Source organism: Parasteatoda tepidariorum, chromosome 8 (genome assembly GCF_982258835.1).
Source record: "Parasteatoda tepidariorum strain Cologne lab strain chromosome 8, Ptep-v5.0, whole genome shotgun sequence".
NCBI classification, from domain to species: domain Eukaryota; kingdom Metazoa; phylum Arthropoda; class Arachnida; order Araneae; family Theridiidae; genus Parasteatoda; species Parasteatoda tepidariorum.
In genome coordinates, this window is record NC_141762.1 from 51,895,529 (window position 1) to 51,909,861 (window position 14,333).

The window sequence follows — 14,333 nt, forward strand, 5'->3', positions numbered from 1 at the left end:
TAATTAATTAAATTTAATTAATGAATTAATATTTGAAAAAACTGTATTTACATCAAGTGCCATCCACTACAGGTTAAAAAAATGTATTTGAACTTGAGAGAATGAATAAAAAGTATTTTATTAATGATTGAAAATTGAGCAAGATATATAAATATATATAGGGCGAGTGTGAACTTATAGTAGGAATTGAAATACAAAGTGCATATTAAACAGATGATTACATTCAAAATATCGTGGTAATGTGTATATTTTTTGAATTTATGCATTAATTCTCATTTTGAAATGTAAATCTTAGTATTATTGACATTCATTTTGATTGACTCTATTTGTTTAAAAAGTCAGTGTTTTGAGTTGTAACATTCTTGCACTGACATTGCCATATCATTAGTGTGATATATTTTAATTTACTTAGTAATTAAAATCTTAAAAATTGTATAGCAATTATGTGCTTGATAATAACATTTAAAAGTAAAGAATTTATATCCAAACAAATTTTAATGGTGGCAAAATTCAGGACTTATTTATTTACATGACATTGACATAAGCTCTTAGAAGCTTCAAAATATGCTTCAATCTTGAAAATATATAAGAATACAAGGTGTCACAACTTCGTGTATGTTTAGAAACATCAAAGAACATCATTTTCAACAAAATGATCTAAGCAATGATAAATCTTCTATAATACATTTGTAACATCAATAGATTATTTAGATGAGATGATAATGGTAATAACAATGCAATGAAATATGAGTAATTTTTAAAATCCTATATCTTTGGCATTTTCTTTTACTAATTCTCTTTCAAAATACTCAACAGTTTTTCTTAAACCAACATTCAGTGGAACCTGAAAATTAAAAAAAATTTCACTTTGAAATTATAAGTTGCCATAGATCTATTTTATTCAATTTTAGATATATTTCAATTTGCATAGTTTACTAAATCTCTAGGAATGCATTTTTCCAATGAAATTTCATTTTAATACTTCTTTAAACATTGTGCATAATTATTTTTTAATTAGAAGTTGTAAAGGAATGTATGTATGTGACTTATGTTTTTTACAAAAGGGTAAAAAAAGAAATCAGTAAATTAAGATTCACAATAGAAAATAAAGACTGATTTCCATTTTATAATTAAGGTTAAAGCTTACTGATTTTTATTTTTTCAAGACAAAGCTCATATCTATTTCTGTTCAACTACATAATTTGTAGTGAAGGATGTTTTTCATAAAAAATAATGTTTAGAAAATCATTTAAAGAATATTTACATTAAATTCTAAAAATTAGTAACTTCATATAAGTAGGAATTTGTACCAAATATTGCAAACTTCATTAAAGAATGGGGCACTGATGGTTTTTGTATGTAATATATTTCCATTATATGATAATAGGAAATATGAAAGTATAATTAGGTAGTTCTTGTATAAATAAAAAGACTTTAAAAACTGTAAGATACAGTTAATAAAAAATATGGCAAAGGCTATTTTATTATGCCAATTTAATGAGATTAAAAAGCGTTGAAGGGATACTTGCTTAGGCATATTTCCTATAATGATTTAATTGCACAATGCCAACAGATTCATAAATCTTTTTGGCTGCTGTTTGAAACAATAGTTTTAGTTCTTGTAAATAATATAAATAGTTTGTAATAAATAATAATAGTTAGGAGCTTAGTGAAAATGGGTAAGTCACACAATAATATATTTAGACTGCTGAGCTCGGTAGCAGAATTATTGCGGCACGGCGGTGGGTGCCGTAGATTTATTTTTACCTTGCAAACAAAAATCAGTAAATACAATAAAACTCATCAAGGGCTCTACGGAAAAATCTTAGAATTCATCCATGCTGTTGCAGATCAATATATATGTTTTAACTATCGGGCTTGTAGAGTAGGTATTTTAACGTCTTTTCTTAGTGTCTCATTCTATGGGAGGCATTGCTGACAGACGTTATAATAGAATTTAAATTATGCGTATGTAAATTATATTATGACTAGCCCCTACTGAATTAGAAATGAAGATTGTCTCTCAATAGAGAACGCATTGCAAGCAGATTGTAAAAAGGTTTTAGTGACGAGGGTGTGTACCAAATCATTATATCATAAGCTTTTATGTGGCAAAAATATTGTCTACGTTTGCACAGCGGTCTTTTGATAGGGTCACCCACTTTCGCAATGCTGGTCTATGTCAAGTTTTTTTTGTTTTGTTTAATTCATTTCCAAGGGCCATGCATTCTTCGCAAAAAGGTTCAATGCAATTCTTGGAACTCTTGACACGTAAAGAGTACTCTTCAAATATTCTTTCAAAATGTCTATAGATTTTATTACCACTTAAAACTTCCACAGAAAAAACATAAGACTATGCAGCTTCAGAATAAAACTAAACATGAATAAAGCTCAAATAATGGACATACTATAGTTTTGATTCTGTAAATAAAAAATCTTCTGTGTCAAAACACAGAATGATAAAAGTAAAACACAAAACAAACAAGTTGCAACAAGAAAAAGAATGGTGTAACAAATAAGAAGAAAGGAATGAGCTAAAACAAGGGAATTAAATAAAGGAAAGAAATTAATTGATAATTCAGGAATATCTGATTATGTTGTTCAAACTTGTCTCTTTTCACTTATTGGTTAAACCAATTTGTTTTTTGTTTCAAGATGTTCTCGTTTTTTTCTTCCATCATTTTATTTTTGACACTGACAAAAGTTATTCATAGAACTGAAACTTTTTCCATTTTTGTACAATCAGAATGTTTATTTTCCTTCATATATAGCACAAAATATATACTTGTATGAAGTTTCTGTTTGATGTCTTTATGGGGCATATCATTTCACATAAATATTAACTAAAAGGAATGCCAGTTACAGAAATAGAATAAATGAATTTGACAGCTACTTGGTTATCATTCCTTTATTATTGCTTGCATGGTAACTACTAATATCAAGAGAGTGAAAAATGCACAAATCCTTTATGTCATATAGCTATTTTTTTCAATACACACCATAATTTTGTTTAAATGTCCTCTGCTTTGTAATATATTGACTGTACTTAAAATATGATTTTGGCAACATAAAAACTTACTTTAGGACTCCAACCAAGATAGAGTTTAGCCCTCTTTATATCTGGCTTTCTTCTTCGAGGATCATCTTGGATTCCTGTCTGTTTGACTATGGGGCTAGATCCACCTGTAATAAAAGAATTATCCTTTATTTAGGGTTGAAAGGTACTTAATTCAAGTTGGTCTCTATCCAAACAAACCTAGATTCTTTGATATTCTTAAAGTAAAATTTGAAAACGATTTAAATTAGTCTTTTTTTTTTTTTAAACAGCAATCTAAAAATTTGCATATCAATGCAAAAATTAAAATTGTTAATTTTTTCAATCAAAAATAGTTCATCATTTCAAGTCTAAAAGTTTCATATTAAACAAAAATTTATATTTAATAAACTAGTTTTTATATAAGCTCTAGATAATAATTAATCGTTAAAAATGTTTATAAAATTAATTTTAAAAAAAATTAATACAATTAAAAGAAAACTGCCAGTAGAAAGTGAAATTACAATGTTAATAATTAGAATAATTTATTAAAATAGCACTAATGATAAGAAAAATAAATGAGAACCACTGGATAAAATTACGTTAGGTTGTATAAAACAGATTTAATGCCTAATAATGGATTGAAATACATAGAGATAAGTAGTATATAATCATTATACTGTTAATATTCTAAGAATTTCCTGAAATGATTGCAAATTTCTCAGAGAGTTTCAGATTTTCCAGTAAGTTCTCTAAGTATTTTTTTTAAAGTTCTCTAAAAATTCCAGCTTTTTACAGTTTCTTGAAAAAATGGTTGTCTGAAAATGGACATCAAAAGCATTGCTTTAAGAAAAATAAAAAGTAATAAAATTTTAGATATTTCACAGTAAAGTACCTGAAAAAGTAAACTATATACAGTAGGGAACCGATTATCCGGAACGATCGGGACCATCGCTATTCCGGATAACTGATTTTTCCGGTTTTCTGAATCGCTACAAAAAGCCGTTTTTTTTATTGTTAAACCCAACTAAAAAAAATTTTTTTTTGGAAATAATCTTAAAAAGAAGAAAAAACGATGGAGTAATGCACTAATGATTGTTTCCAAAATGATGGTAAGGTAAACATCTTTCAAAAAAGAAAGAAAAATCCTAAAATCATATGACAATTATTTATTTATTTTTTTTTAAATGGCGGGAAAATTTATCGAATTTTGTTCCGGTTTTTTGGTTTTCCGGTTTTCTGATTTCCGGATAACGGGTTCTGTACTGTATTTACTGTTTCATATCCTGTACTCAATCTAATAACTGATAACTAAGAAGTTTTTTCATCAAATTTCAAAGGCAAATTCAAAAATATAAAAAAATACTGATAATGATTTAATAGAACTTGACCTATTTCATAAATTTTAATTTTTGGATAATCAGAAGTTCATATTTATAATTTTTCATCATCCTAGATCAAATAAAAAGTTCATTTTCAGAGTTATATCTCTAAAAGTTTAAAACCATTCAGACTATTAAAAAAATATTATTTATACAATAGAAAGTGAAATTATAAAGTTAATAATTAGAATAATTTATTAAAATAGCACTAATGACGAGAAAAATAACTATTTTTTTTGTTTTAAAACTATTATTTAATATTTAAAGTAATAATTACTATAACTATATCTTTAAAAAAGCCAGGCTTATAAGCTTTTAAAACAAATTTAAATGGTATAAGTCACAGAAAATTTTTCAATTGCTTACATGTTAACCTTTCTTGCAGAAGATTTTTTTCCCTTTTAATAATAGATAAAATGAATGAAATTTTTTGGATAAGATGCTATTTATGGTTTGTTTATAGAGCTTTTCTGTTATCTCCTAGAGGACTTTTAAAAATAAAATTGACAAGGCAAAAGGTTAGTATCCTTAAAAACTCGTCATCAGAATAGGTACAATATTAAAGTGGTCTTTCATAGAAGTTCTAATAATAGTATCAAGGATAAAGTATTATATTAATATTTGTTGATACAATTTATATTCTTTCTTGTTCAACTAAAAAGAAGTAGCAACTTTAAAATTTGAGGTAAGGGTTAAAAAAAAAATAATTACCAGAGAAAAAGTGCAGTACCAACAGATTAATTATGTTTTATACAACTTTACAAGTTATGTTTTAAAATATCAACTTTTTAAAATTAACTTACCGACAATGTCTTTTATAACAGTGGCTAGTTGTTCAATAGTATATTCTTCAGGATTTCCAATATTTATAGGACTGGAATAATTGCTATTCATTAGCAAAACTAAACCATCTATTAAATCACTAATATATTGAAATGAACGTGTTTGTTTGCCTGATCCATAAATCTAGAAATAAAAGAAAAAGATTCAACAATAAATAATAAGGTCATTTCTATTTGACTTGAAATATAATTTTTAAAAATGAAATAATTAATAGATAATTTAAATGAGAAATATTTTAAATGTATCATACTACAAGCTAGGGAATCAAATTATCATAAACTTTACAAAAAGCTATATTTGCAATAAAAGAAACCAAAATTAATATAATTATCAAGGCCTATTTCTTTTCTTCACACTTAGAATCACTTTCTTATCACAAAAAAAAAAAAAAACAATTCTAATAAAATGTGATCAAACAGAAAAGCAGTTTAAAATATACAATTAGCAATTGATAATTGTATATAAAAACTGCTTAACTAAAACTAATATAAGATTATAACTGCTGTTATAATTGCATATTAAAAAACTTGAGCTTATGATCAATTCAATTCCCTTCATCATTTAACATGGTGAACAGTTAACATTATCATAATTTTTATAGGGCAATACACTGACAAAATTTATTAGCACCCAATGTAGTAAATTTCAATATAAAATAATTTAAAAACTGTATAAAATTTATTACTTACTTCAAAATTGTTTTGGTACAATTTTAAATAATTATTTAAAAGGTAGTAACAGATCCAAGTTTAATTTTAAGATGCTAAGGATATGTATGAGAATAATATGTTTTAAACTGATTTAACCTAATGTATTGAAGTCTGTTGAGTTACATGTTTTTTCCCCAGCATTTTTGTTGACAACATACATGGCGGAAATTTTATAGAAAAGATTTATTTCCAACTAAAATAATGCTTTTTCTATAGAATATTGTTATACACTTGTAAGCAAGAATGAATACTTAGTTAATGTGATGCAAAATTATGTATACACAAAGTTAATGCAGTTTCATGAAGTTTCACCATTAGAAACCAGAAAACCTTTGAGAAATTTTTTGAACATTAACATGATTTGATAGTTAAGCATAACCGACAAAATTTCTCAGACTGTATACATTTTTTTAATTTATGTTAGAATTTGGTAGCAAGTTAAAATGTCAAGAGTGCAAACACTATGATACAAACAATATAAATGAGAATTAGAAATTTATTTAATCAATTAGAAGCTTGCCGGCTAGAAGTAAAGACATGCCACAATTTTAATATTACATTTTCAATGTATGGTATATACTTTACACTTGTATTTATTCTATTACACTAAAATGAGACTTAGAACCCTCACAGATTCAGTTCTTCAATTGCATTAAATTTACTCACAGTTATTGAATGATTTTGCAGACCTTGTTGAATAAAATTTGAAACTACTCTCCCATCTTTGATGTGCATTCTTGGTCCATAAGTATTGAAGATTCGAGCTACTCTGACTTCAACATTTTCCTTTAAGAAAAAAGTAAATTGTAATTTTAAATCTTAGTTGCATGATATTTCAAATTAGCTTATTGAAGTAAATAAAAAAGTATTTACTATTAGAAATTAAAATATTATGCATATAAATAAATATTTGTTTGATTTAACAAACAATTTGGTAAATGTATTTTTTAATGTTTGATTTTTATGGCTTAAACTTCTAAGGAAAAGAAAACAAAGGAAAAAATTATAGCTGTTAACCATAGTATAATTCTAATTAGAGTTTAAGCAAAATTTTTCATTTTTGTTAATTATAATTTCATTTTGAAAATGGGCATCTTGTTAATTTAATAAATGATAACGAATGTTAATTTTAGTAAAAAATGTTAATTTTAATAAACCTAAATGAAAATATTGATTTTTACAAAGCCTATTTAAATAAAATGTCAACTTTTTTTTGTAATTCAACTTAAGCATCAATGACAATATTTAAAAAATAATATTAGCTTAAATAAAATGTCTAAAAACTGAATTGTTTGCATATTTTATGTTTCTTTGAGAAAAATTGTTCACACTTAAATTACAAAATATTAAAATAATATTTTGTAAAAAGTGCCTTGAAATTTTTTGTAACAATTTTGTCGATATTTCTTTTAAACTATGAAGTTAAAGGCTTTCTTCTCCTTTAAAACTTCAGTTTAAAAATGTAAAAATCTATCAACCTTAAATATTTATAAAATTACTTGTTTGGCATATGCATAACTCAAAGCCTCGGCAACTCTTTTTCCTTCATCATAGCATGAACGAGGACCAATTGGATTTACATTCCCCCAATAATCTTCTGTTTGGGGATGGATCTCTGGATCACCATACACTTCAGAAGTGGAGGCAACTAATATTCTAGCTCCAACTCTTCTAGCTAAACCTTAAAAGTGATTTAAGAAATTGCAATTTTGTTAAAAGGCAAGCATATGTATGGCAGATGTAATAAAGTAATGTAGTATAGAATATACAATAATTTTTTGTAGAAAGAAGTGATTTTGACTATGAATTGAATCAATTGCTGTTGATATAGTTAGTTAAAGACTAAATAATAAGTAAATAAATAAAATTAAAATTCTAAATAGACAGTCCTAACTCTTTTAGTTAAACTTCGAAAACAATTTAAGGAACTGTTAAAAGACAAACAAATAGTTGATTGTTGGGGAATAAGATATTTATCTATATATGTAATAAACAGATAAATATGTTATGAAGTATGTAACAAATAGAAATTTAAGTGATTTTTAAGGATAAACTGAATAGTGAATGTATCTATTAATGCAAGTTGTTGAAAGCTTAGAGAATTTGAAAAGATAATAGTTTTGGTTTTAAGAAGTCTTACTTCAGTATCAATCTTTAGATATTTGATAAATGAAGTAAATACAACAGTTCAATTTAAACTAGAAAAATTGCACTCACTTTTTAAATAGAATGTATATAACACTTGAACACTTTTGAAATAATAACTTACCTAATAAATTATTAGTACCAATTGTGTTTGTTTTAATTGTCTTCACAGGATTCAGCATGTAGTGAGGTGGGGAGGCAGGGGAAGCAAGGTGATAAATCTGATCCACTTAGAGGGGGGAAAAAGTTACGATTCAATAATATATAACTTAGTATAGAAAAATTAGCATAGTAAATTAAAGCATATTTCATTAACATAGTAAAAAAATTCTAATGAAAGCATAATTTTTAAAAAAAAGTAAAAAAAACTTTCAAAAAGTAAAAAAACTTTTAAAAAAACTTTCAAAATAATTGTTTGTTTGATTACCTTCAACATATAAACTGTTAACAATGTCATGTCTAATTAATTCAAAATTTTCATGTCCGATCCAGTGCTCAATATTTCTCTTCGAACCAGTATAAAAATTATCTACAACAGTAACTTCATGGCCTGCAGACATCAAACGGTCAACAAGATGACTACCAACAAAACCAGCTCCACCAGTAATCTAAATCATTTAAAGACACATTGTTTAAAAATAATTTATTTTCAGAATTAGCTTTATATTTAGCCACCAAATACGTAATAAAAATACAGAAATGTTAAACTGGCTTGGGAAAAATGATAATTTTTAAATAAAGAAAGAAATTATCTTTTTTACCAAGTTTGTTTAACATTTCTGTATTTTTGTTATGTGTTTGATAGCTAAATATATTTGTCTAATTTTTAAGCAACAGTTCTTAAAAAAATATATATTTTTTTTAAATTGATTTTTTTTTAATGTTTATCAATTTAGGCTCTGATTAAGTGCATCAACAATAATACAAAAATGTTTAATACTTCTCACTAAAAATGGTTACTATTCTTAACTAATTAATACAAACTAATCACTGAAGAAATAAAATAATAATGTAATTCAAGCTCCCCCATTATAAAATACCATCATGACTTTAAAGTTAAGAAGCTAATTCATTAAAAAAAATCAAATGAAGAATAAACAAATTTAGATTCGAAAACATTAAAAAAAATTATTCTACATTACTCTCAGAATTAGTTTTTCTTCATTATTTAAATGCATTAGTTACAGATTAAATATGTTTTAAAAGCACTCACATTGAAAAAAATTAAACAAAATGAGTATAATTGCAATATTTATTAAAAGATATTAAAACGGAAAATTTTATTACATACCACTATTGTAATACTATTATTTAAAATATTATAACAATACTTTTGATTTTAAAAAATGATTTTTTTTAAAACTCAAGTAATTTAAATCATTATTTATTTTTTTTAAAAATTAAGTGATTAAATTTGATTTTTTTTAAAAACAAATTAAGTGATTTAAACCATACTAACCTACATAACCAGATCAGTTAAAAGTAAAAATTTAAAATAAGAAAATCTTACTAATATTCTTTTTCTTTCATTGAATCCTAATGATTTTACTTTTGGGTAAGATTTAGAAGTAATCATTTGAAGTCTGTTGACTTGTGCTGCTAGATTTTCTACTTTCTGATTCAGCATTTCAAAGTGAAAATCATCTCTAAAGAAAAAGAAGAAAAATATAAACAACAATCTTATAACCTTCATTTTTTACAACACCATAAAGTGGTTTTGTAGAATCAAAAATACATTAAAATATTCAGAATAATCTTCCATTACAGTTTATGTTTTAAACATCAATAATATTTATAGGTTTTAATTAATTATATTATAGTTTTTTTCTGGGAACTCATTACAGAAAGACAGAGATCTATAAATACTGGTTACCACTACATCAAAAAAAATCACAGTTGGTACTCATTATTTTAATTAAACATAACCTGTTAATAGTTATAAGACTTAAAATTGAAAAATCTGAATATTTTTGAGGAAAAAATAATAAAGGATTTTTTTAAAACGTTATTATATTTCTTAGTTAAATATAAGGTCTGTGCACTGAAATTGTAAATCATACTTAGGACCATGTTAGATTATAAAATAAAAGGATAATTGTCTTAATGTAGTTTCAGAATTTTATTTATTTATTTATTTTTTGAATTACTTCAAATATTCAACTTTTATAGATCCTTTGTCGAATGAGATTGTACTTTATAATCAATAATACACCTAGTAAACTTTAATTGCTTTCATAAATATTTCTTGTACCTTCTCTCTCTTTTTAATTTAAAAAGATTGAACATTTTTTAACCTATTGTGGTTTTGATATAGTTATATTTGATTTAATATAGCTATATTTGAGGCTAGTTTCCACACAGTGTTGTGGTAGGAATTTTTTAGTAGGAAAACACTACAAAATTTAAATCTTCATGTAAATTTGTTTTGCAAATAACAAACATGTAAAAGTACAATAGAAACTTATATTTTCTAACTACATTTTGCTTAAAATTAAGGGTTTTCTCATTTAATTTAAATTTGTAATACAATTTAATGCTAAAAAATACAGCAATCACTAAACACAAATATCATATAGAGGGGAAAGTAGGGTAAGATTGTGTAACTTAGAATCGAAAGCCTGTTGGTGCTAAATAGGTCAACCTAGTAACTGTGAGATACAAACAAGATATTTATTGTTTATTATCATTCCTAAAAAGTTAAAAATGTACTATTCTTTATAAATGATTTTTTTCCCCTAGAAAAAGTAAAATCACCTAATCTTGCAATGGTAGTGGGGTAAGACTTGGAGCATTTATGTAAACTCTATTGGAAGTTTCGAAATAGAACTAGAATTTCAGTGAAATATTAACAGACATTTTTATTTGATATGACAATTTAAGAATATTATGCACACAATTCACATTATCTTCGTTTTCCACTTCACTGCAGCTTTAGTGGGTGAACGAAAAACACTTATCATGTTGGATTTACCATTTTTTATTTATTTACTATTTCTTTTCGAGGTGGAGGATGCATTGTTACGATATAAACAATCAGCATATGATATGCATTTATCTGCTTTCACAGGAAAAAATATCAATAAAGGGTTTAGTTTTTTTAATAATCTGTTATCTTATAATGGTCATTCATGAACTTTTCTTTTTAGTCATTTAGTTATGATTTTTTTTATAGCTACTGTTAAACAACTTCTTTTCCTTGATAGCGATTCTTTTTTTTCTTCTTCACCTGATATTTTAAATTGGTTTTATAAGGAGAGGAGGCCCGGTGGAGGAGTGGTAGCGCTTCGAGCTCCCGTGCCACAGATCCTGGGTTCCATCCTCAGGCCGGGCAAGGTTGACTCAGCCTTTCATCCCTTCAGAGGGTCAATAAATGAGTACGAAGCATATTTGGGAACTAAACACTGGGGGTTTCGCGTTCGGCTGACCACCTGACGGGAACGTCTGCTCCTGCACCCCAGAGTCCAAGAAAACTGAGATGGGCACAGTAGGCCCTGGCCCTCCATGGGCTGTCGCGCCACTGAGTTTAGTTTAATTTTATAAGGTGAGGGTAGCACCTAGACAAACAGAAATTTGTTCTGCCTAGTCTTTTCTCAAGAACAGAGATTATTGAAACAAAACAAACTATGCTCCTACTAAATCCTTATTGATTGTCAGGATATGAATCCTAAGTAAATGCATAAGAAACTGCGTCTAAAAATATTTTTTATAACGGTAATGAGCAAATAAATAAACATGATTTAAAAACAAAAGAACATTAGAAATGTGACACAGTGAAAAAACTTATCTAGACAGACACACAGAATTAAACAACAACATGACATTTTAGCAGTTTCCTTTTCTTTCTTAGTAGAGTGTAGTTGAGAGTCAGCAAGAATAAGAAAGCAGAACAAATAAGTCAGATTTCAGGTACCAGGTCTTTCCTCATTCACCCTATATGTATCCATTTTTATTCCCTCTAAAATTTGTCCGCATAGCAACAAAAAAACTTTTTTCATTTAAAAAAAACTGTAAAACTAAAAAAAAAGATTTTATTGAAAAAACCAATGGGAATACTAATATGAAAGTTCATCAATATAATGAACATAAAAAATAAGTTCTGGGTTCATATGTTGCCGAACAGTCCAATTCTGAGACTTCTATATTTGGCACATAAAAAAATTTTAAAAAATCTGCAAAATTTTCCTCAGAATAATAAAATCTACTTTTGTAAATAAATTCTTATTTTAGGCTCATAGTAATTTCAATTTTCAGGCTCAATAGCAATTATAATTATATATATATATATATATATATATATATATATATATATATATATATATATATATATATATATATATATATATATATATATATATATAACAAATTCTTTGCATAAACTTACCTAGGATTTAATTTTGAATTTTCCAATGCATCAGCAAGATATTTGAAGCTAAGTACAACTGAAAAATTAGAAAAATAATTAATTAATAGAAAAATGATTTATTTTAACTACATTAAAAGTTACTTAAAATAATTGATTCATATATTTATTTTAAAAATTGAATGAGTGTAAAGAAAAGCAATAAGTTTTGAAAAAGTTAAAATAAAATAGTAATCAGTGGTATTTATCTGTTTATGAGATTCATAGAAAATCAACATGCTATCTTTGATGCCAATGTTTCTTGATTAATTGAGTAACAGGTACTATTGTTATTTCAGTAACAGGAAATAGGTGCCCTTATGGTTATAGGTGAAGGTTTTTTATAGCTCCTTTTTTAATATAAGTATTATCATTGGTATTTATTTATTATACTAAATACAAGTTCAGTTTAGAATAATTTGTATCATAATTAATTGCTTATATATTATTAATTGTTCATGCATTATTAATTTGTATTGTTTATATTATTTATAAGTTTAATTTTTATAATTTTTCTTTGCGTGATGACACTGACTAATTAGCATAAGAAATTGGTTTACATTTTTCGAATATAAATCTTATTAATTTTTTTTCTCTTAAAAACTTAGGACTTTACACTTTAATAATTTCAGTGATTCTTGCAACTTTCGCAAATAATAAAATTTTTTATAGCATTAATTTTTTATGAATAAAATTAGAAATACTTATTTATAACATTAATTACTAGTTGCATTTCTAATTTAACTCATTTGGGTAAATATATTTCTACTTGTTTTGAAATTTTTTTCTTATCTCACGCAGATAATAATAATTGTAAATATTTTAACAAAATAAAGAGAAAATGCTTCCATTGTAGATACTGTTTAAAAGTCTATCGAATATTTAAAATTATAAAATAACTTACCGGCAAGAAGCAGAACTACGAAAAGAAATATGCAGAGTAATCTCATGTTGAATTTGAAACGATTTAGCATAATAAATAACGATCAGTGAAGGAATAAATTACAAATGTCATAAAATATTAACTCCTCAGTCTCAAGGAGGAATATAAAATGAATTGAAATACGTATAACATTTTAAAACACGGAATATTCAAACTACCTTCCGTGTTTTTGCTCTTAAGTTTGTAAACAATGCATCTTGATAACTTTATTGATTAGCTTCCGGTTGTTCATTTTTGTTACCGTCCGCCCTGACGTCATGCTTGCAAAACCTGCTATAAATAAATCTCAGAGAGTGATTAATGAAATGAGATAGTGAAGATAGAGAAATGAATGATTGATTGATGCGTAATGGCATTGCCAGCACGTTTATAGTTTTTGGAACAAGAATTAAGGAAAAGGAAAGGACAAGAATTTTGAAAAAAAGAGAAGAAAAGAAAAATATACTCTTCGAAAATTATTGAACTCGAAAATTATTTCAAAATATTATTATTTGTTATTTCCAACCTAAAAATTACTTTGATGAGTATTATTTCGTCCCTAGGTCGGGCCCTACACCATGCTCCCCCTTAAAAGTCAATTTAAAAAAACAAAAAGCAATTATAACTATAAATAAAGATTTTGTTTAAAAAATATATAATTATTGCAATTTTATGCAAGAAAATTTTGTTAATTGTAACAAAATGAACTATTACTTGGAATTTGAAATTCAATCAACTGTACTTGAAAAAAGAATATTTAAATTTATGAATACAGAATGTTTGACACAATAAGAAGTAATAAATGAGTAGTTTTACTAAGTAATTTTACTTATTATAATTCAACAATATTTAAAGATAACCTTAAATTGTACAATGGATCAACGGTTTTAACACCCTT

General features: G+C 25.7%; 1 protein-coding gene across 1 annotated transcript; it reads right to left on the minus strand.

Annotated features, from left to right (window-relative positions):
* Nucleotides 1-476: 476 nt before the first annotated feature.
* Nucleotides 477-13,713, minus strand: LOC107450248 (UDP-glucuronic acid decarboxylase 1). The gene is made up of 10 exons (XM_016066008.4): nucleotides 13,418-13,713; nucleotides 12,496-12,553; nucleotides 9,625-9,760; nucleotides 8,542-8,722; nucleotides 8,239-8,343; nucleotides 7,469-7,650; nucleotides 6,636-6,755; nucleotides 5,220-5,382; nucleotides 3,080-3,183; nucleotides 477-844 (listed from the first exon to the last, which is right to left on the minus strand). The coding sequence occupies exons 1-10, from the start codon at nucleotides 13,485-13,487 to the stop codon at nucleotides 758-760; spliced, it is 1,206 nt and encodes a 401-aa protein (XP_015921494.1). The 5' UTR covers nucleotides 13,488-13,713; the 3' UTR covers nucleotides 477-757.
* Nucleotides 13,714-14,333: the final 620 nt, after the last annotated feature.